We start from the raw sequence: 23,484 nt of genomic DNA on the forward strand, positions 1-23,484 counted from the left end.
AAATGCTACTTGACAGATGGGCTTAATTAGCTATTCCGATACGAAGTCATAATATTTGCAGTTAATATTCACTCTAAAACACCCTGCTGCCTCTGATAATATTTGAATGTTAATCCTGTTACGATAAGGGTTTCGGTCCCAGAACCTCTCCAAATAGAAAGAGTGATACATTTCAACGTTCCGAAAAAAGTGACGCTTCCCCGTCCTGTCTGTTTGTCACCGGCATGAGCATCTCTTTAATCCGTGAAATTACACCTGTCACAGTGAGTTAGCTTTATTAACACTGGCTCCCGGTCCACAGAAAACTATCAGAACACACATAAGCATGGAATCTCCAGTTAATTAACTTTGCCACCTTTGCATTCAAGCGATCACATTTCTTTCTTTTTTTTTTCATTTTTATTTGAAATGGAGCAAGTAATTAAACAATATGCAAAACCGGGGGGGCGGGTTTTCACTTGAAAACAAGTGAAGTGTCATAAAGATTTCAGTTGTAGAGCCACATTTATTTATGGACATTAGGGATGTGTGAGAAACTTGGTTTGGTTTGACCAGGATTTACCCAGTTCGCACCTTCCAGATCAAACACAAACTTGGATGCAATCTGTGGTTGAAGTCTGTACTAGGGCTGTGCTCTGCCTCAGACCAAGGCCCCGAACCTAAACCGAGGCGGGTTGATTTGGCCTGCCTCAGCTCGGTTCTGAGGCAGTTCTGGCGAAGCCCGAAGCCAATTCGGGCCACCTCAGCGCTTCGGAGCCAGCCCTCAGCGGGTCCCTTACCTGCTGCCGTCCACCATTGCTGCCTTCATTCTGGTGTCTTCTGATGCCACCGACGCAAATGACAGGAAGTAGGCCGTGCAATTTTAAAATACGTGGGGCCTCTGAGTGATTAGTACCTCTATGGCCACTGTAGCTTGTGGCCATAGAGGTACTAAACAGTTTAGCACCTCTATGGTTACAAACTACATTTGCCATAGAGGTTCTAATCACTCAGAGGCCCACGATATCTTAAAACCGTGTGGCCTACTTCCGGTCATATGTGTCGGTGGCAGCGGAAGCAAGGATGGTGGCGGCGGATGGTGGTGGCAGCAGGTAAATGGAAAAAGGGAGCCTTTTCTGGGTGCCAGCTGCACAGCTGGCAACCAGAAAAGTCCAAGTCACCTCGAAGGGCTTGAATCTCACTTCAGTGCCGAGGCGGGTCGGGCAACTCCCGAAGCACCCCAGAGCCAAACCGGGGCTGCTTCGGGGGCTCTGAACCAGCCTCCGAGGCAGATCAGGGGGTGGGTGCACAGTCCTAATGCCTATACGAAAAATGTATACTTTTTGAAAAATGCACTTTAATCAAGAAGAAATGAATGCATGTCCCCCCAAAGAGGCATGCAATTGCTGTGCACATTTCTTAGAATCATAGAATAGTAGAGTTGGAAGGGGCCTATAAGGCCATCAAGTCCAACCCCCTGCTTAATGCAGGGAAGATACACATGAAAATATGGACAGATCCCTCTCCATTACCCTGCTATATCTGATAAATAGCATGATATGTGAGTAGGGGTGTTGGAGGAACCCTAAACAACTTGGGACCAGGATACCTGAGACAGCGCTTTCTCCACCACCAACCTGAGCGGTCACTGAGGTCATTGGAGGACATGCTCTTGGTGGTTCTACATGGACATTTGGCCTGATTGGAGTCCACCAGGAGAAAAACCATTTTTTTGTGGTGGCCCCTTCTCTTTGGAACTCCCTGCCCCTGGAGATCAGGCAGGGGCCAACACTAGGCTGCTTCCAGCACCTCCTGAAAACAGCTCTTTTCCAGGAACCATTCCTCAACTGACCAACCCCTGCTTTTTATCGGTCCAGCCTGTTAAACGAACAATTTTAATTTTCTGTTTTTAACCGTTTTTCTTTTTACTGTTTTATTCCTATGTACACCAATCCGGAATCTATTTTAGATATAGACCGGTATATAAATACAGAAAACAAATGCTTATGAATAAATGAGTTCAGATTTTGGTGAATCCGACCCAGAGATGGTTTAATGGACTGGCTTTTTCTGAGCTGCACGGATTCAGAAGACTTTGGATTTTTTGGATTTTTTTTATTTTACTTTCCAGAATTTTACGGCTTTGGACCTCACTAAGAAAACACTCCTGGAGATGTGAATAGAAGCTTAGCAGTTGTGTTGTACCTTGTGTGCCAGGTTCAATTCTGCACATCACCAGCCAGAAGGGTATGTAGGAGCAAGGCTGAGAAAAGCTTAAGAAAGACAGTACTAGTTAGAGAAGGTCATACTGGGTTAACTGGCCCAGTGATCTGACTCAGTAGGGGGCAGGTTCCTAGGATCATCACCTGTCGAGGAGAAAGACTTCCATATCTAGCATGGCTTGTAATACAGAAAGGAAAGCTTCTGTAGATCATATTGACAGCCTGCTCACGTTTCCCCCTTGTTACAAGAGACAACACTGGGCTTAGCTCAGAAGCAACCGTGACATTTGGTCTGTGGGTCCTTTTCTGCAACATCCCAAGATGCTGTTCCTCCTCATCCAATCAAGCTGATGAGGTCAGAGGGGACTCTTTGTGCCTTTCTCGGAAACCACTTGGGCTTCTACCCTAGGGAGAGCCTCCCACACTTCAAGAAAGTGCTCCTGTCCTAGATTCAAAACTGAGGTCTACCCATAATTAGCCTAGGGTATCGCTGAGCAATATTGACAAGCTGTCAAAAGCATTCTGGGGGAATGCAAGTGACAGAACTGACTGGAAATGGGCTTCCATGAACAACAGCAACAACAAAACACATAGAGTATTTATGGCCTTCATTTGGCCACCATGCCAAATGAAGGCCACATGGTATGGATGGTGACCCACCAAGGGCTTGACAACCCTTCTGGTTGTAAATCTATTCTGGATTTCAGCCAGAATGAGCCAGAGCTCTAAAGGAGCTTTCCAGAGTCCTGAACCAATTTAAGGGGCAATGTTTCAGCACTTTGGACAGTTCCTTTGGTTGGTCCTGATGGAAACCCAGAAGGAGACTGAAATTGGAGCTACTAGCCCCAATGATTGCAACTACATGGGATTTCCAAGCATCTTAGGGAAGTATCCAACTCTCCTTCTCTTCCTGATATGTTGCTATGGTCAGGTCCCCGGCTCCCAAAATTAGCATGGATTCCAAGGGCCCTGGGGAAATTACATGTCCCAGGAGCCCTGGGATCCTACCATAGCCTTGTTAATTACAACCATCAATGAGGGTAGGATCTGTTTGGAGAACCTGAGCTTCCCAGCTCTTGATGGTCTGGAGGCTCTTGGCTACCACCCTGTCTCTTTTGTGCATGGGAACAAATTGGAAGTGTACCAGGAAGACAAGCAAGCCCATCTCTGTATGTCCAAGTGTCCGAGGAGCTTGGAGCAAAAGCACTGCAGGACACTCACTGACTCCCTTCTCTGTGTGCTGCTGGGCCCACATGTTGAGGGATAGGGTCAGTGTGATTCAGAAGACTGGCACTGCATCCCAGAATCCTCTTGGGTTTCAGGCACCACATGATCTTGGGAGAACCAATCCCATGGCAATATTTGCAATTAAGCACTATATCTACTGCATTCCCCTAGCGTGGACAGTTCCTCAACCTCCATGAATGAAGCTGAGATGGTATGGTCCCCATACAAGGACTGTCCCAACCCAGCACAAAAGCACAGACAAGACAGGAGTACACCTGCCAAACTAGGAATAAACTTGAGTATTCTCACAAACACTCCATTGTAATGAGAAACCAAAATAAAATCCATTTTAAGAACCTAAGAAGAGCCCTGCTGGATCAGACCAAGGGTCCATCTAGTCCAGCACTCTGTTCACACAGTGGCCAGCCAGCTGTTGACCAGGGACCAACAAGCAGGACAACAGCTCCCTCCCACCCATGTTCCCCAGCAACTGGTGCACACAGGCTTACTGCCTCAAATACTGGAGATAGCACACAACCATCAGGGCTAGTAGCCATGGATTGCCTTCTCCTCCAGGAATTTATCCAACCCCCTTTTAAAGCCATCCAAATTGGTGGCCATCGCTACATCCTGTGGTAGTGAGTTCCATAGTTTAACTATGCGCTGTATGAAGCAGCCCTTCCTTTTATTTGTCCTGGATCTCCCACCCATCAGTTTCATGGGATGACCCTGGGTTCTAGTATTTTGAGAGAGGGAGAAAAATGTCTCCCTATCTTAAAGGCTGATTGTTTTAGGGGTCAGCATCCTACATTAGCAATTACACTGCAGGGAATTTTTTTTTGTTTAAAAAAAGGGGGAAAGTTCTAAGTCTCTGAATGTGAATTAAAAATTCAAAAAAAAGAATGGCAGATCGAAGACTAGAAAGCATTTTTTTTAAAAAAAAAAATTCCCCATGGAAAATTCAGAATACAAACCAAGGATAGTAATTAGCAAGACATTAATCTTTAAGCCTCTCCAGTAATCTAAAGAGATGGGTTGGACAAAATTCAAAGCTTTCCCCCTCTCTTTCTTTCATTTTTCTCTTTACACACATTCTTCTTCCTCTTCCCACTTCCTTTAGGCGACTGAAACAGCGAAGGATAATAATCATAAGAAAACCTCTTTAATTGACAGCACATGGAACACAATAAGCAGAATATTATAACCCAACTCAAAACGATAGCATCAGAACCTCTCCCCACACCACCACTTTTCAACAGGCGCGTTCCGCGGCGTACATTTAGAAAACATAATATAAAAAAAGTTATTAAAGCAAAGGAAAGACCTGCTGTGAATAAAGAGGATAGGAGAGGAAAACCAAATTGTACCTTTGACATATAAAACTCAACACAGTGGATCTCAAACTTCCCAGCTTATCAAACCCCCTAATGTGTCAAGGCAATGCATTTCAGAGGGACATTTATCTTGGCTCACATTGGAGACAGGATTTTCAAAACGGACCACTTCGTTTTCAAACCCTCCCAGTTCCAAATTCCCCAACATTGCTAGTTGAAGACCAAATCCATGACCTTAGTCTTCTCCCTGACCTGGAGGCTTCCAGATGTGATGGACTTCAATTCCCATCTGCACGCTGGGAGTTGTAACCCCAAACAACGGAAGAGTGCTCAACGCTGCATTAGGCCATTAAGCACGTGAGCCATATGGACATCCCAAAATACATCACACACACAGCATTGTAAGGGAAAATCAATCCTGGTTACACAACCTTATTTTCAGAGAAACGTGTCACCATAGCTCACCATCCCAGGAGTAACTCATTGATTCTCTTGGACACAGTTTGGGGAAAAAAGTAATAGAAAGCAACTGCTAATGGACCTACCTTTTTCCCACGGGAGTTGATTTCCTTCGACAAAATATAACAGCCGGGGCATATTTCCCAATATAATCCACACTCTTTTGGACGTCCCATGTGTATGGATTGCTGGATCTTATGCTGAAAACATTCACCCCTTTCTTGACCTTGGCCCTGGGAGAAAGAAGAGGCTGTGTTAACAATTAGACAGAGATGGTCATAGAATCATAGCATCATAGAATAGTGGAGTTGGAAGGGGCCTATAAAGCCATTGAGTCCAATCCCCCGCTCAATGCAGGAATCCACCCTAAAGCATACTTGAGAGATTGTTGTCCAGCTGTGTCTTGAATGCCTCTAGTATGGGAGAGCCCACCATATCCCTAGGTAATTGGTTCCATTGTCGTACTGCTCTAACAGTCAGGAAGTTTTTCCTTATGTCCAGCCGGAATCTGGCTTCCTGAAAATTCAGCCCGTTATTCCATGTCCTGCACTCTGGGATGATTGAGAAGAGATCCTGGCCCTCCTCTCTGTGACAACCTTTTTAGTATTTGAAGAGTGCTCTCATGTCTCCCCTCAATCTTCTCTTCTCCAGGCTCAACATGCCCAGTTGTTTCAGTCTCTCTTCATAGCGCTTTGTTTCCAGACCCCTGATCATCCTGGTTGCCCTCCTCTGAACACGCTCCAGCTTGTCCGCATCCCTCTTGAATTGTGGAGCCCAGAATTAATCAATCATTATTGCGTAACTTGTTACTAGTCCTCCAGTGAGGCTATGGCTTCAAAGAGATAGTCTATGTCATGCAGAAAGGAGGTTATCATGAAAAGATGCACGTTATGAGAAGTTGGCACCCCTTCCACAAAAAAATGAAATCACCACACTAAAATAGCCCGAAGGCCAAATGCTAGAACCTCAGCATTTGGGACTGGCTGGATTTCCACAGCATCCCTGACTTGGCTTCCATTTGTAAGCTGAGCCACCGGTCTCTTCCCAAAATCTGGGAACTTTTTTTGGGAATGTGTGTGTGTGTCACGGTTTATAAGTGTAATTAAGTTATTTGCACCAATTTCAGCCATAATTTGCGCCAATTTTAGCTGAACAAACACTTGTGTAAAACAACTAGGCCTGTCCTCACCGCCCCTGCCCCAGGGATCAGAGGGGGGGGGGGAAGGAGGTGCTTCTCATGCCCCCAGAGACACTGAAGCCCACATGGGGTCTCCTCCTTCGCAAAGAAGGAAAGCCCATGGAGGCTACGGAGCTGGTGGGGCAGGAGTCCCATGCCATTCTCATCAACTGTCAAGCATTCCCCTTTGTGTAAATGTTGGCCATGAAAGCCCCATTTATGCAAATGGAGGAATCATTTAATTTGGAGATTCTGAATAAGGGTGAACAGCTTCTGAGCATTCATCTGGCCTTGTAGGTGCTCCAAGCTCCAGTTGGCGAATGCGCCACGGCGTCCGACTGGGTCTGGAGGGAATAGATGTGGGAGAGTCCGTCAGACCCCCAAACTCAGTCGGGCCCTCTCAACATCCCTCATTTTACTGTTTTTCTTAATCTTTAAATGCCATATTAATTTTATATTATGCTCAGTTCTGTAAACCATCCAGAGAACATATGCTGTTGGGCAGTCTTATTATAAACAGTTTTATATAATTAACCTTTTATTATAAATGTGTTTATTAATTTCCACTGTAAAATTTCAACAAACTGTATTATAACTATAAGTATGGTAAATAAAATAAATAAATATATAAAGGGGGGAAAGTAATTTAAGCTGGGGGAAGATGTGTTTATTCTCAATGCTCTGGATGAAACGGGTGACCTGATGAGGTGAATGGCAGAAGATGTGCTCCTTCTGGTCCAGGAAGATGATCCAGATTTCCAGGAGCAAAGACACAACTCAAATACCACTTCACACCAAGGGACCTTGATACAGGTCATTCTTTCCAATTGCATCCAGTACACAACCTTGTTTGCACTTGCATCCTGAATTAAGGATCATCCTTAATTAATCCAGGTAGGTCTGGATGCTGCAGATCTCAAAAGGGGGAGATCGCCATTCCCCCCCCCCAAATGTCTCCCATGAGTTGAGAGGGTTTTGATGGATTCCTCCTAGAAGGGACCATGCCCATGGTAGAGGATGCCTCTAGGCATTAAGGTTGATTGAGAAGGATGAGCCCCAGGGAACTACCTGTGCACTCGAAGATGGAGTTTGGGGTTCTGAATGGAACATGAGAGAATCGGACCAATGCCATCAATTTCAGACTAGAATAAAGCACCCAAAATAAGAGAGATCATACATTTGTACAATATGTGCAAGTTGCAGAATCCAACTTTTCTGGATGCAGAATTTGGATAGCACCTCTCTCTCTCTCTCTCTCTCTCTCTCTCTCTCTCAAAACAGGATACCAGGGAATTGAGGTGGAAAATGTTCTTGGATTTTTTTTCCTAGTGCTTTATTTTTCCACAGAAACTATTCCATTGTATAAATTCAACAGCCACGAGGAATGAATGTCAGTTACCAAAAAAAATATATTAGGAAAAGTTGACAGTGTCGAGGTTGTAATTAATGTCTTTCAGGTGATTAACCCTAGCAAGCATGTACACATATCTCATTGAAATAAATAAAGGTCTCAGTGTGAAATAGAACAGGTAGTGACAGTTAAACTAACGGTACCCATACAACCACAAGACCAGAGTGTTGAACTCGGTTGAAATAGACGAATGGATGTCAGCATATCATGCACAGTTCTTTGGGTCACTAAATGTAATTAGTTCATAAACAGTTTTTCAGTAGTTTTGGATTTATTTTAAATTTAAACAATGTAAGGGGATTACATGCTATCAACTTTAATTTTTCATAAGTATTCCCATAAAAAAAGTCTGCATAATCTAACATTTAAGGGCTCATCTACACCAAGCAGATATCCCACTATGAAAGTGGTATGAAAGTGGTATATAAAAAGCAGGAGCCACACTACTGCTTTATAGTGGTATTGAAGCGCACTGACAACTGTTGGGGCCACCACTTCCATAGTGCTATATCCTGCTTGGTGTAAATGTGTCCTGGGCCCCAACAGCTGTCAGTGCACTTCAGTACCACTATAAAGCAGTAGTGTAGATCCCGCAGTGCACTTCAATATCACTATACAGCAGTAGTGTGGCTCCTGTCTTTTATATACCGCTTTCATAGTGGAATATCCTGCTTGGTGTAGATGAGCCGTAAGTCACATTAAGTCACATTTACCCCCTCAAATATTTCAAGTCTTATACTTGATGTGTATTGGGACAATAATAATAATAATAATAATAATAATAATAATAATAATAATAATAATAATAATAATGGCTTTTGGGGTTTTTTTTTGCTTTGTTTAGTAAATACATCTAAAACAATCATGCTAAATTAGATCACTTTTTAAGGACATCAGAATTTTTTTCTGCTGCAAATGACCCTATCCAAATTAAAGAGATTTGCATAGGATTTATTTATGTATTTTGGCAAAAATTTTGTCAATTTTAAATTTTCCAGAAAACCCACATCACTGTGAGGGTACACAGAGCCCAGAATAAGTAGGAGGGATTTTGCCAGTGTCAAATCAAGAAACGATGTCATTACTACAAGAAAAGACACACTTGGCAATGATCCCGGAGAGAGTTGTGGACTTAAGTAGCGGGAAGGGAGCCAAAGTAGTGTAACAAAGGATGTAGGATTCCTTTCCCAACTAATTTGGATTATAAGACTTGCATATATTTGGTTCATTTCCCTAGCTGGCCTGTGGTTTGTAGCCTTTAGCGATTGTCAGCAGTTGTCTTGGGAAAAAGAAAGAAAGATGATACATAGAAGGAAAACCAATTTGTCACTGGGATTTTCGATGCCAAGAAGGAGCTTGATGGGTTTTTCAACACGACTTTCTCATTGATTTGAAACATTTTGGCTCCACCTTTCCATAATGCCATCTTCAAAATCAGAATAAAAGGCGTGTTGTCATTAAGCCATTCCAGATATGCATTAACGTGCAAAGCAGACCAAATAATGAATTGTTCTTTGCATTCAAATCAATTCCTGAATACATGAGCTTTACACCATTGCCTCGAGAACAGACAGGAGGTATTGACACCTCTTGAGGAAATCCATTTGACCAGAATTGGCCCTGATCCTTTCTGCAGATGACATCATCCAAATCGCGAATACGGAGAGTAGCCCTTGATAGCAATCACAACAGGTACCCATATTCATATTCTGATGTACTCTTTTTAGAGTTGTTTATCATTTCAAAACTGACCTGGAAACCAACTGGTTTAAGGGAAGTATATAAATGCATTAAATACATGAACTATCTCTCGTGTCACAATGAATATCAATAATGGCCTCATCTACACCAAGCAGGATATTCTACTATGAAGGAAAGGAACAGAACCTCTTGTGCAAGCACTTGAGTCATTGCTGACTCCTAGAGGGACGCCTGCTTTCGCTGACGTTTTCTTGGCAGACTTTGTAGCGGGTGGTTTGCCATTGCCTTCCCCAGTCATGGCTACCTTTCCCCCAGCTAGCTGGGTACTCATTTCACCGACCTCGGAAGGATGGAAGGCTGAGTCGACCAGAGCCGGCTGCCTGAGAACCAGCTTCCGCTGGGATTGAACTCAGGCCGTGGGGAGAGTTTCGGCTGCAGTAACTGCCGCTTACCGCTCTGCGCCACACGAGGCTACTATGAAAGTAGTATATTAAAGGCAGGAGCCACACTACTGCTTTATAGCAGTATTGAGGTGCACTGCAGGATCTACACTACTGCTTTATAGTGGCACTGAAGTGCACTAACAACTGTTGGGGCCCATGTCACATCTACACCAAGCAGGATATAACACTATGAAAGTGGTATATGGTATTATTTATTTATTTATTTATTTATTACATTTCTATACCGCCCAATAGCCGGAGCTCTCTGGGCGGTTCACAATTACATTTATTAATTACAATTATTCACAATTGTTCACAATTGCAATTATTAATTTATTACATTTCTATACCGCCCTATAGCCGAAGCTCTCTGGGTGGTTTACATAGAGTACTTATCAATAGTTGGGCCTTAAGATGAACGATAAGTATCAGGTTCCCATACAATAGAACAAGTTGCAGCCATCTCAGCAGGTAGAACTGGCAGTCCCAGCTATAGCCACAAATTCTAGATACAGCTGAGGCTCCTTCACCATTGCAAGGCTATAGATCTGTGTTTGAGGTATGTGTCATGGGCCCCAACACTTGTCAGTGCACTTAAATACAGCTACAAAGCAGTAGTGTGGCTCCTGCCTTTTATATAATGCTTTCATAGTGGAATATCCTGCTTGGTGTAGATGAGCCCAATGTCATAGAATAAAGGCAGGCCCAAGATATTTTGCTCCCTGAATCAAAGCAAAAGACAAAATGGGCCCCCCACACTCATTCGATGTACACAAGTTAACTGGACTGGCAGTTGAATCTTACTTCAATGCCGATGATGAGATAGCCTCCTCCACCATACCCAAGGCAGTAGACTAGTTTAACAGGCCCATGTGCAACGTATGTAGCACTGTCCTCCTATAGAAGGGCATGAATATCGGGCCCAGGAACAACAGAGGGCTGCCAATGCTGTCCTTCAGCATCTGCCGCCTGAGTCAATCTCCTAACACTGCCTCATGGTAGGGCCGGCCCTGCAAAGAATGTTCTTGGGGGTACATGTGTGTGAGTGGGGTGCAAAAAAAGGAGAAGTGAAATTTGATTCAAAAGGCATTACTTGACTCAAGAAGATTATTTTTATCAAACTGTAACCTGGTGGCTAGACCATTGCCATAGGGTTCCAGTTGTTTACAGTAAAAGCCCATGTGGTAAGAATTTGCCCATTCACGCACCCTCAAGGAGAAAGTTGTGGACACCACACCATGAGAAGATTCTCCTCACCATGTGGGCGGACGCTAGAGATGATCCACTCTCTACATAGTTTGGCTCCAACCCTAGTAAGTCTCCAACTCTGTAATTGGTCATCCCATTCCCCCACTGATATGGACCTTAATACCCATATCTATACGGAGTATAAGTCACACGTTAACGTAGCAATTCTAGCCAAAGGAATTCTGGCTAGATTGGGTTGCATGCAGTACAGATTCAATATTGTCAATTCCTTGCTTTAATGTTGGTTCACTCACGGTGGGAATGTGCCATGAATTTTGTTATTGCTGCATAAAGTCATGCCTGGGCATGCATATTTTGCTTGTAAGAATGCAGAATGGGTTGGAAGGAAGAGTCCAAATATTAGGAGAATGTTAATAGACTGGTGCAAGAAAGCAGATATGTCACAGAGTGGGATGATGGATCTGTCTATTTCTGGAGCATGTGATCAGTTTCTTTGAAAGTATTTTTCACTAAGTACTCAATTCTAAACATATTTTCTCTCAATGTATGTATTTCTAAAGACATTTTATCTCAAGACATCCATTTTGATACATATTTGGGAAGGGCTTTTGAGCCACAAACTAAGAACTTTAGAACAGCCATGCTGTATCAGATCAAGGGTCCATCTAGCCTCCCTGGGAAGGGAGTTCCAGAGCCTTGGAGCAGCCACCGAGAAGGCCCTCTCCCGCGTACCCATCAGCTGTGCCTGCGATGTTGGTGGGACAGAAAGAAAGGCCTCCCCTGAAGATCTCAGAGCTCATATGGCAGAATACGGTCTTTCAAGAAACTTGGACCCAAGCCATAGAGGTGATAACCAGCACCTTGACAGAATCCCACAATGAGTTTGCTTCTTTGAAGTCCTTTATCAATACATATGAGAGGGTGGGGGAGACATAAATGGACCGAAGAAATGGAAACTACAGCAAACAGCACACAACGTGGTGTGAAAAGGAATGTCAGAGGGTTCCTAATTGCCAGCTGTCAGAAGCAAGCCAGGATCTGAGCCCAGAGTTGGAGCCAAGTAATGCACCGAGCCAGACAAGTGCTGGGATGCCAGACTGGCATTCAGGGGGCAGAGCCAGCAATACTGAGCACACCATCAAATGCTCACCCCATCCCTTCCTCCAACTCCCCCAACAACGCCTCCCTGCTACCATCCAGTTCTGGGCTCTACAATTCAAGAAGGATGCAGACAGGCTGGAGCATGTTCAGAGGAGGGCAACCAGGATGATCAAGTGTCTGGAAACAAAGCCCTATGAAGAGAGACTGAAAGAACTGGGCATGTTTAGCCTGGAGTAGAGAAGATTGAGGGAAGACATGATAGCACTCTTCAAATACTTAAAAGGTTGTTGCACAGAGGAGGGCCAGGATCTCTTCTCGATCCTGCCGGAGTGCAGGACATGGAATAACGGGCTGAAGTTACAGGAAGCCAGATTCTGGCTGGACATCAGGAAAGGCTTCCTGACTGTTAGAGCAGTACGACAATGGAACCAGTGACCTAGGGAGGTTGTGGGCTCTCCCACATTAGAGGCCTTCAAGAGGCAGCTGGACAACCATCTGCAAGGTATGCTTTAGGGTGGATTCTTGCATTGAGCAGGGGGTTGGACTCAATGGCCTTATAGTCCCCTTCCAACTCTACTATTCTATGATTCCCCCAGAAAAGAACAACATTATCTCATATATATATGAATATGAGAAATGCTTTGTAAAGGGGAGCTGAGAAACTGAGCATGAGTCTGTGTGGTTGTTGGAAGAGGAAATCGGAGGCATACCAATGGCCTGAAGCATGACATTCCAGTCAGGTACAGATTTTCAGGTCTACCTAGTTCACATTTTCCCCAGGGCTTTTCTACACAATCTCACAAGTCCCTTCCGATTCATCAAGGGGTGGTGGTGGTGGACTTGCTGTGGGCCTGGCAGGAAGAGTGAGATAACCTTGCACGTATGCCAGCGGAGAAGCACCTCCGTGCTCCAGCAGTAAATCAGGCTCACAAAAAAATAGAAGAGAAGGGGGAGAGGTCAGAAATTATATTTGCATCAGCTCCCAGTCCTTGCAAATAGCTAAATCGAGTCACACGGTGGACTTGTGTAATTTGCAACTCCCCCATAAGAGAAACGAATGGAGGGACGGCGTTAAATCAAGGAGCGGTACATACCAGAAAGCAAAGTACAGTCTCTGGTAAATAAGGACCGCTCGGAGCTAACAGGATGAGTCAAAGATAAGCACAGTAAGAAAAAATACTTCTGCATTCCCCACCCACCCCATAGTAATTTTCCAATTTTCTTTTCTTGACCCGCTAAAGAGACGCTTCGGATCATGTATTTAAAGTGCACGTTGCTCCCTTTTAATTTAACCCTGTGTCTGTTTCCACATCTCCCCATGCTTCATTTTTCTCCCCTCTTTTTCTTCTTCTTGTCTTCCTTCCACTCCTTTGTAGTTTACAACCAGTTAGCACTTTCAGTCCCAGCCCCTGTCATTACTGCAGGCTGGTAATGGCTGTGAAATTGTTACTTAAGTGTTGTATAAAGTGGAACATCTGGCCGGCGAAGACGCGACAGCGCCACAACGCCGCGTACCGCTAAGGGCCACTGGGTGATGTCAACGGAGCCGGCACGTCTGGTTACAACCACCACAGGGATGCATTTTCATTTCATTTCATTTTTTATTTTTTTGTAAAAAAATAAAAAGAGCTCTACGGGAGGGAGAGGAAAAAGATCAAAGCTGGCTTTAAAAGGAAGGTGGATATTCTGAGCACAAAGGTTTAGAAAAGTGTAACTGCATTTGTTCAGATTGGCCCCTGGTTCTTTCATTTATTTATGTATGTATTTATTATTGCATTTATATCCCGCGATTTTTCCTGCAAGGAACCCAAGGCGGCATACATAATCCTCCTCCTCTCCACTTTATCCTCACAACAACCACCCTGGGAGATGGGTTGGGCTGAGAGTCTGTGACTGGCCCAAAGTCACCCAGTGGGTTTCCATGGCCGAGTGGGGACTTGAACCCAGATCTCCCGACTCCCAGTCCAACACTTTAGCCACTACACCACACTGGTTCTTCTTGCCTCTTCCCTTCTACCTTCAGAGTCAAACACACAAGCAAGCTGTACCGGTTGGAGTTGGCTACACTGCATGAATAAAGCCTACCTGTTTGATATGGTATCTTGACTCAAACCTTCCATAGCCCTGGCCAGGCACCACACCCAGGCCATTTCTTGAGCCCCTAGTGGATCATCACATGCGGCCGCTGGACTGAATTTGTGGCAACTCACTTGATCTGCGGATTCTCCAGGAATCTTGTGCATTTGTGGAGGTATTCAATTTCTGAGCAATTTATGGTCGAATTTGTGCAAATTTTGGTTGAATTTGCGCAAATATCGGTTGAATTCGCACAAACTGCTCGGAAAGTTGGACAAATTGCAGAACATTCACCCTCCTAAAAATGCACCAAAAACTTCCTGGAGTTCAGGGAACAGCCTTCAGCTTGGCCCACAAAAGCAAAGAGCGTCATACACACCATAGAACTCTGTCCAGTCCCCAAAAGAACCAGATTACCCACCTCTGGACATCCCTAGTGACAGGTCATATGAAAGATGACCCACCTCTACTGAAGATCCTGGATAAAGGATCCCCCCGCACTGAACTGTGCTGTGGTGCAGAAGGAGGCAGCTGAAGGAGAATTGATGACCACGTGCAAGAAGAAACGATATCTTCATCACATGGAGAGCATGTATGGACACTGGCCTCCCTGGGATTCTGTCTCTGAAACATTTCTTGAGGTTACACTAACAAGCTTTCTCAATTGAAAACCTAAACTGAAAACAGCTGAACGTCCCAACGTCCCTCATGGACCCAACATAATTTACAGAGAACGATCTAGCAAAACATACACCGTTTAAAGCTGTATAATATACTCACAAATTCTTATTAAGGTCTGTGTTTTCTTTCCTTTCTTTTTTTCCCTTCCAGCCCTGAGAGACGGAAGTTGGTTATCATTATGCATCACCATGAAAGCAGATTAAAATTAAATCAATCTGTTTATCTATGGGTTTGCAAGGCAGCTTTCTCTCCCCAAACCTAACATGTTCTCTGTCTAATTAACATTTCAGGAGGAAATGAACAGGGGTGGGGTGGAGAATCACCCAGGTACTTGAGCATTTTCACTCAGAGAGAGAGGTTTTTTGTTTTTGTTTTTTTTAAAAGAACACCACGAAGTCCCACAAGGCTTTCTAATTAAATTTAATTAGTAAAAGGGCACAAGCCTAATCCAAACTTCCGAAGATGAACTTTGCATGTCGGAGTTAAATAAAACAGATTTCTTGGGGATATTTGCTCCATGTGTTGGGCAGACACTGATGTATTTGTTTCTACAACAGGACCTCTCTGGGGCTTGAACCAAGAAACATATGGCCCATCAGGGTTACCAGATTTTTCATTTTTATCACCTCCAGACTCATGTTTGGAAGATCATTCTCGGGGCATTGACGCAGCATGAAATTGCAAGGTCACTGTTAGACTGGCACGCCAACACACTTCGTATTTATTTTTGTTTTCCCCATAAATGTCCAGATGTGCTAGACTCGCTGGTGTATGGCTGGCTGTGGTGACTATTTCACATTCAGCATCAAGCATTATAGGAATAAGCACATCAGAACTTAAGAAGAGCCATGCTGGATTGTCCAGTATTCTGTTCACACAGTAGCTGCCCTAAGGGGAAACCCTTAAAGCAGGACGTGAGCACAACAGGATCCTCCTTCATGTGTTCACCAGTAATCCTGCCTCTAGTACTGGAAGGTGCATAGAGCCATCAAGACTGGTAGCCATTGATAGCTGCCTCCTCCATAAACTTGTCTAATCCCTTGAGAAGCCATGCAAAATGGTGGCCATCAAATAACAACAACAACAATAAACCAAATATAGAAAAACTTCCAGATGGCCCAGTTTGCAGCCGACTGAATGCAGACAGCTGGTGGAAGACAGAATGGAGTCATAGAATCATAGAGTAGTAGAGCTGGAAGGGGCCTATAAGGCCATCAAGTCCAACCCGTGCTCAATGCAGGAATCCACCCTAAAGCATACGTGACAGTTGGTTGTCCAGCTGCCTCTTGAATGCCTCTAGTGCTGGAGAGCCCACAACCTCCCTAGGTTATTGGTTCCATTGTTGTACTTTCAGGAAGTTTTTCCTGATGTCCAGCTGGAATCCGGCTTCCTGTAAATTGAGCCCATTATTCCATGGTGTCTTGCACTCTGGGAGGATCGAGAAGAGATCCTGGCCCTCCCCTGTGTGACAACCTTTCAAGTCCTTGAAGAGTGCCATCATGCCTCCCCTTGGTCTTCCCTTCTCAAAGCAAAACATGCCCGGTCCAAGTGGGCAAACCAATAAAAGCTCCAGTCTGCAACTGGATTCCTCTAACAGACCCAATGAAGAGGAATGGCAGGAGTTGGAAGACAAAACATCAGATGGGCCACAGATTCCCCACTCCTGATCTATACTTTAAACAGGTCACCGACGGTTGATCGCTGGCTTGTTGTTGTTGCTTTTAAGTTGACATTGTTCCCAAATTGTGTCAGCCTATTTGCAAATGATTTCCAATAGGAATTTATCTCCGGGTCTGAATGCACCCTACAGCTGTGGCTTGCATGAAATGCTTGATGGGCCCTGCTTCTCATCCATGTTGCAGATCAACAAATAAACACCCCCTCAATAACAGTAGGAAGCTGTTCTACCTCCAGGCATCCCAATCACTCAATCTATTCACTGAGGCATAAGAGGGCACAATTAATATAATAATGAGGGAGGCTAAAATTACACACACACGCACACTGCCTCCCTTGCTCTAAAACTAGGGAATACATACACACACACACACACATGCACACCTTACATCTGCCCTCATTTATCAGGGACAGTCCTGATTTTCTAGTATCTTCCCTTTTACAGAGTACCCTGATCAAAACGTGGTTACCACGCTAACTCTGGGTAGATGGGTGCATCCTGTCTCCAATGTCCATGCCTGAGAAGTAGGGATGTAAAACCGTGCTCTCTCAAATTCTCCACCCCATTTCTGGGCAGAAAAACCACAACGTTGGACGAGACAGACTTTCAGTAAATTTCTCCAGGGGGAGTGGAAATTCTCCAATGGTTTCTTGGAGGGTGGGATGACCTTTAACAGTGGAGGTAGCATCTCTTCTTCCTGCCTCAATCAGAATGGAGAGGCAGGTAAGAAAATTATTATTATTATTATTATTATTATTATTATTATTATTAAGTTGTTGTGTATGTTTTATTTATCCCTCCCCCACATCCCTGGCTACTCATTTGACAACCTACATTATGCCCTGGTTCTAGCATTGTTATGGGGCATAATGAGGGCAAAATAGTAGCCTCCTTCCCTATAACATGCACACAAATGGTGGAGAAGATTCCATGAAAACCCTGCAAAGTGTGTGTGTGTGTGTGTGTGTGATACAGAGAGAGGACAATTATTATTATTATTATTATTATTATTATTAGTAGTAGTAGTAGTATCCTGCCTTTTGCCCAATGTGTTTAAAACATACATTTTTTGGGGGGGGGGAATAAACATTTAAAATACACAACACAATTATAAGACATTAACATAGATGGAGGGCTGGATTATTCTCCAAAGGCCTGCTGGAACAAACAAGTTCTAGCCTGCTTCCGAAAGCCCATCAAGGAGGGAGCCAGCCTAGCTTCCCCGGGAAGAGAGGTCCAGAGCACCGGAGCAGCCACCGAGAAGGCCCTCTCCCATGTTCCCACCAAGCGCGCCTGTGAAGAAGGTGGGACTGAAAGAAGGGCTTCTCCAGGAGATCTTAAAGCACGGGCAGGCTCATAAGGGAGAATACGGTCTTTCAATATCAGATATTTTCTCAGAACAAAAAATGTCTTCTGAAAATTTCTGCTGACTTCTAAATTGGCCCAAATCTCCAGGTGACCGTTCCCAATAGTAAAAAGGTTTCTACTGTTTTTGAAACCCTCTCAGTAATATAAGGTGAATCGTCTCTCAGGCAAAACATCTCTTAGATCCTTGGAAGACCATCCTGGGATAGTTCTGTCTCTTTAATTTAATTGTATTTCTGCCACTCCCTAGTCAAAACGTTTCCCAGAGTGGCTTATATACATTTAATTAAACAAGATGGTCCTGCCCATAGGATTATAATCCAAAAAAAGACATGGCACGCAATGAAAAGGCGATGCGGAGGGAAGAGGAAATGAACCCCAGTAATCTTTCAGCAGGGCTGGCGGAAGAGCCCTGCTCTCCCCTTCTCAGTTCAGCTTGCTGGGATGGCTGCTGGAAGGAGAGAGAGAAATGGGGTGGTATTACTTATTTTGTTTGTTGTTTGTTTGCATTTATGCACGTTGCCTTGGAGGCTTTGGCTAGAGTGACTCATTTGTTGAAGAAACAAATGGATACAATTAAATCCAGATGCCCAAAGCAGCCATCTGTGTTCTCTATCACCATTGGGCGGTCCGGCCCTTGCCCCTCTCCTGCCCGCAATCCTATGCAACACTTAGTTGGGAGTATGTCTCATGGAATGCAGTAAATATGCATTGAATCAAGGCAGTAAATATGCATAGAATGATACCGCCAGAGCAAAAGAATCCTGAAGCTGTTAGAGGAGAGGGCTGTGGAGAGCCAACACAAGCAGCGAGAGCCGTCCGTTTTGAAATTACACCACATCTCAGCAGTTGAGCCTTCCCAAATGAAAGCCATTTTGCAGGCACGGATATAGGTCAGCAGGTAATTCATTCCCGATAGAGCCTCCCAGAGCAAAGATTATTAACAGCAGCTCTTTCTCTCTTTCTCTCTCTCTCTCTCTCTCTCTCTCTCTCATTCACTGACTGCCTTTCCCCCCCTCCTAATCATCTCAAAATTCCAAGTAGCACACCAAAGTTCCCTTGCACCTACGAGTCGCTGAAAAGGAAAGAGCTCCGTGAGTTGTACTGCTCTCGTTCCAGCAGGCAATAGATAAATTCAGGCAATGGCTCAGCCAGGCCTGCTAGCAAGCAGACCACAAGTGCTAAGCCGGGGCTCCGGCCCAAGGCTAATGGCTGCTTCCCAATGGCATGTTAATTAAGGGTATTCCTGGGAGTTCACGGCAGTGGTTGGATTCACGGATGCTTGTCAGAGCGGCGGGGAGCATCCTGCACACCAAAACCCACAGGCTTCATAAAGATGAGTCAACCTCTTCCATCCCATAGGTCAATGTCAAGTCTGGAGAACATCACAGGGCCCGTCTTCTACTGATGCAGAGCAGCCAAAAGGAAAGAGCCAAAAATAACAGGGGATCCCAGGCTCAGGGGAACCGCAGTTTTTACAGAAGTACTAAAAGAAATTAGGGAAGGAAACACAAATGGCCCAGGGAGGACTGAGAGACATCAGTGGCCACGGGATGCTACAGAGGTTTCATTCTCAGGACCAAATTGCATTTCAGAGAAACTCCCACAGGGTGCATTCCAAGGATGGGGAAGCTAAAGGCAAAATACGTAAAGCCAACAATATTCAAATTTTTGGGATGGGGGGGGACTGCATTGCACTTGGTGGTTGATGAAAAAGGGGTCTGGTCATCTGCGATTGTGATCCAGCTACCTTTAACTTCACATCTACTTCTGTCCCCTCCAGCCCTCTGTTGCTGCCTTGAAACTTGACCTATTATTATTATTATTATTATTATTATTATTATTATTATTATTATTATTGTTGCATTTACATCCCACCTTTTTTCCCTCCAATGAACCCAAGGCGGTGTACATCCTCCTCCTCCTCCTCCTCTCCATTTTATCCTCACAACAACAACCCTGTGAGGTAGGTTGGGCTGAGAGTTTGTGACTGGCCCAAAGTCACCCAGTGTCGTATTCTTGCCTGTTCCCTCTGGCATTCACACGTGCTGGCAAGCTTACACGAGACACTCACATCAGTGAGACTTCTTTTATTGAGGAAATCACACGGTAGGCAAGCTGAATGGTTACAGAGTCTCCAAACACACTTAAAGCTGAACAATGGTTAGGAAGCTTTAGGCTCTTTTTTTTCCTGAAATGATCCTTAAGGCAAACACTCAGAGGAGTTTGTGTGAATAGGTTATGCCAATAACAGCTTTGAGCTTCTCCAGATGCCGCATATGCTGGCTCCTCAAAGGGACATGGCCAATCTCCTAAAACAAAGTCCCAGGTAAGGTTGCTCTCAGCTACCAGAGCTGGGCAGAGAGATCCGTCATGCACTTGTCAGTCTCAGCCTACCACTACTGACCTGACCCCGTTACCATGACTTCAGGAAAGGTTAAACCTCAGACCCAGGACTCCCATCCTTCTGCTAACGACTGGGAACTCCTTGCCACCTGAGTCCGGTCACAAACACAGAATCCACAGTGTATGCAAGTCCAAGTCTATGAAAAGCCTCACTACTTTTCATGGCCCAGTTCTTAGATATCCAAAGTCCAAATAGCAAAGCGTCCATGTGCAGAGTGCTTTCAAAGTCCTAAGCAGAGATGGAATCCAAAGCAGGAAGGAGGTCAGGCGTTGCGTCGAGAGATAAAACCTAGCCCAGCTTTTTCAGCTTTGCACCAGCCTTTAAGGCCTATTCAAAGTCACTTGACAGACAGGTCCTCTGGCCTGTAAACCATGCCCACGTGCTAAGAGGGCAGGATGTTACAACCCACTTTGAAGAGTGTCCCCCACCTTTTCCAAAACACTCTGAAGTTCCCAGAGAACCAGCCGCTTCAAGGCCGAAGCAAAGGAGTGAACCTGCTACTCCCATGGGAGCTGCTTACAGAGATAAGCTTGCAGGGAACATCTGACATTCTCATTTCCTAATAAATCTAACCACTAGGTATAAAGCCTATATCTGATACCCAGTGGGTTTCCATGGCCAAGTGGGGACTAGAACCCAGACCTCCTGACTCCCAGTCCAACACCTTAGCCACTACACCACACTGGCTCTTATAGCTGGCTTGGATGCTGTACTTGCCTCTGGCCCTCTGGCCCTCATCGCCCTGGTGTGGTTCCTGACCTCCAGCTCATCTATAGCCCACATCTATTGCACTTCTGATCTGCCTGCTGCAGATGTGCCATCTCAGAGCCGGGCCAAGGTCTGGCAAGGAGAAATTTCTCAATTTGCACAAATTCCCCCCATAGACTGAATCAGCCTCAGTTTAGCCTAGGGAGGAAAGTTGCTCAAATTTGGGGAAATGGGAGCAAGTTTCACATGTGATCGCAACTTGATTTGTGCAGTTTTCCCATTTGTGCAGCGTGAGCGGCGATCCGAAATGCGAGAAGGAATCGGCGCGAGTCCACCTGCAAATCCTAGCGATCTTGAATATCACTTGTTCTCCCATCCGTACTTCCAATTGGCTACGGAGTAACCAGGAACAAACAGGAAGGACACAGAAAATCCAAGCTGGGGGTGCTCAATTGCAAACCCCCCACCCCCAATTGTGGCAGGTCCCCTCTGACTTCACAGGGAAGAGTCCGTCAATAAAACTTACATGATTCCCCGACCGAAGAATGGCTTCAAACTCTCCTTCTTTAGCTCATAAGAACTGCAAGCCTCCGTTTCAGGGTTCCCTGTGCTCCTATTAGACACAGTAAACTTTCTTTTTTACAGCACAGCAGTTGGGCATGGGAAATCCATATGTTTGTAGTAGGAAAGAAATTAATAGCTTACCTAGGGATTAAGCACCTGTTCTTGCGCAGGGGATGCCTGGTGCCTGCTCAATGGGCACAGTTGGTCGTATATCTCATTAATCAATTAACCCTGAGAAGAGGGGTGAGAAGATTGGAAGGGGGTTGGAGCAGGGGGCTTGTTGACCTCCCAATCAGAAGAGCATCATTTGTTTGCTCTTGACACATTCCTGCTCCTGCAGAGTTCTTCTACATCCCATGGCTCAGAGACCCAAAGGAAAACCAGCAGGGCAGAACACCAGCCCCCTGCGGCAAGGTTGGGCTGAAGGTCGGGACCCTTGACCCACTTGCACGTCTAACAGGAGGACCGGCCCTGCGACGATGCATCTCACACATACAAAGAGGGCACTGGGTTTTCCTCATGGGTGTACAGCACATGGGCAACGTGGCTAAGGAAACCGGGGGGGGGGGGGAGTGATGTTGCTGTAAGGTTCAAGGAAGCTCAACCTGGGAAATTGGGGGGGGGGGTTAGTCCTCCTTTTCCAGAGACCCTGAAAGGCAAGGGCAAGCAGAATAGACAAGAATGGGTGAGATGGATAAATACTCCAACATACTCCTGGTTTAAGGCTAGGGTGACCATATAGAAAGGAGGACAGGGCTCCTGCATCTTTAACAATTGTATTGAAAGTGGAATTCCAGCAGGTGTCATTTGTAGGCATGCAGCACCTGGTGAAATCCCCACTTCATCACCACCACCAGGGGAAGAGCCTTCCGCGTGGTGGCTTTCCTCCTGTGGAATTCCCGGCCTCTGGAGGTCAGGCAGGCTCCAACCTTGTGCTCCTTTCAGCACCTCCTGAAAACATCTTTATTCCAAGAAGCCTTTCCTTAATATGCAGCCTTGAATCTCTGATTTTGCTTCTTTTAAATTTTGTTTTAACTGTTTTATTCTGTTTTTATTTTCATTTTATCTTGTACACCGCTCCGAAATTTTTCAATGGGGAGCGGTATATAAATATTGTAAATAAATAAATAACAAATAAATAATAGCACTCAGTAAATTGGTCCAATTTTGCTTGCAAACAAGCTAAATTTGTCCCTTTTAGTCCTCCGTAGCCACTCCAGAGCACCATTTTGTTCCCTTCTTTTTAACAGGGGAAAGAAATCGTTCTGGGGTGTGTTAGGGACAGGATCCTATAGCAAGGAATTTGGAATAGGGATGTGCATCCTGTAAATCCCCATATACTACTACCAGTAAGGAAAGGAAAGGAACCTCTCGTGCAAGCACTGAGTCTTTACTGACTCTTGGAGGGACGCCAGCTTTCGCTGACGTTTTCTTGGCAGGCCTTATAGCGGGGTGGTTTGCCGTTGCCTTCCCCGGTTGTTATTACCTTTCCCCCAGCTAGCTGGGTACTCATTTTACCAACCTCGGGAGGATGGAAGGCTGAGTCGACCCGAGCCGGCTGCCCTAAACCAGCTTCCGCTGGGATCGAACTCAGGCCGTGGGGAGAGTTTCAGCTGCAGAAACTGCTACTTTACCGCTCTGCGCCACACGAGGCTCTACTACTACCAGTACTACACTACTAATAGTACTGTTTATTATTACTGTTAAGTACTGCTGGAAAATATAAATTAGACCCACGTACA

At 45.0% G+C, this 23,484-nt stretch overlaps 1 protein-coding gene across 1 annotated transcript in view; it reads right to left on the minus strand.

The window, feature by feature from the left end:
- Nucleotides 1-1,022: 1,022 nt before the first annotated feature.
- The window catches only part of LOC134410801 (transmembrane protein 132D-like), a 54,855-nt gene continuing 32,393 nt past the window's right edge, over nt 1,023-23,484 (minus strand). Inside the window, exons 2-3 of the mRNA XM_063144327.1 lie at nt 5,308-5,454; nt 1,023-1,134 (exon numbers count right to left, since the gene is read on the minus strand). Coding sequence (XP_063000397.1) covers nt 1,023-1,134; nt 5,308-5,454 — 259 coding nt within the window. The remainder of the gene's footprint in view (nt 1,135-5,307; nt 5,455-23,484) is intronic.

The sequence above is a fragment of the Elgaria multicarinata genome, chromosome 18 (genome assembly GCF_023053635.1).
Source record: "Elgaria multicarinata webbii isolate HBS135686 ecotype San Diego chromosome 18, rElgMul1.1.pri, whole genome shotgun sequence".
Taxonomy (NCBI): Eukaryota; Metazoa; Chordata; class Lepidosauria; order Squamata; family Anguidae; genus Elgaria; species Elgaria multicarinata.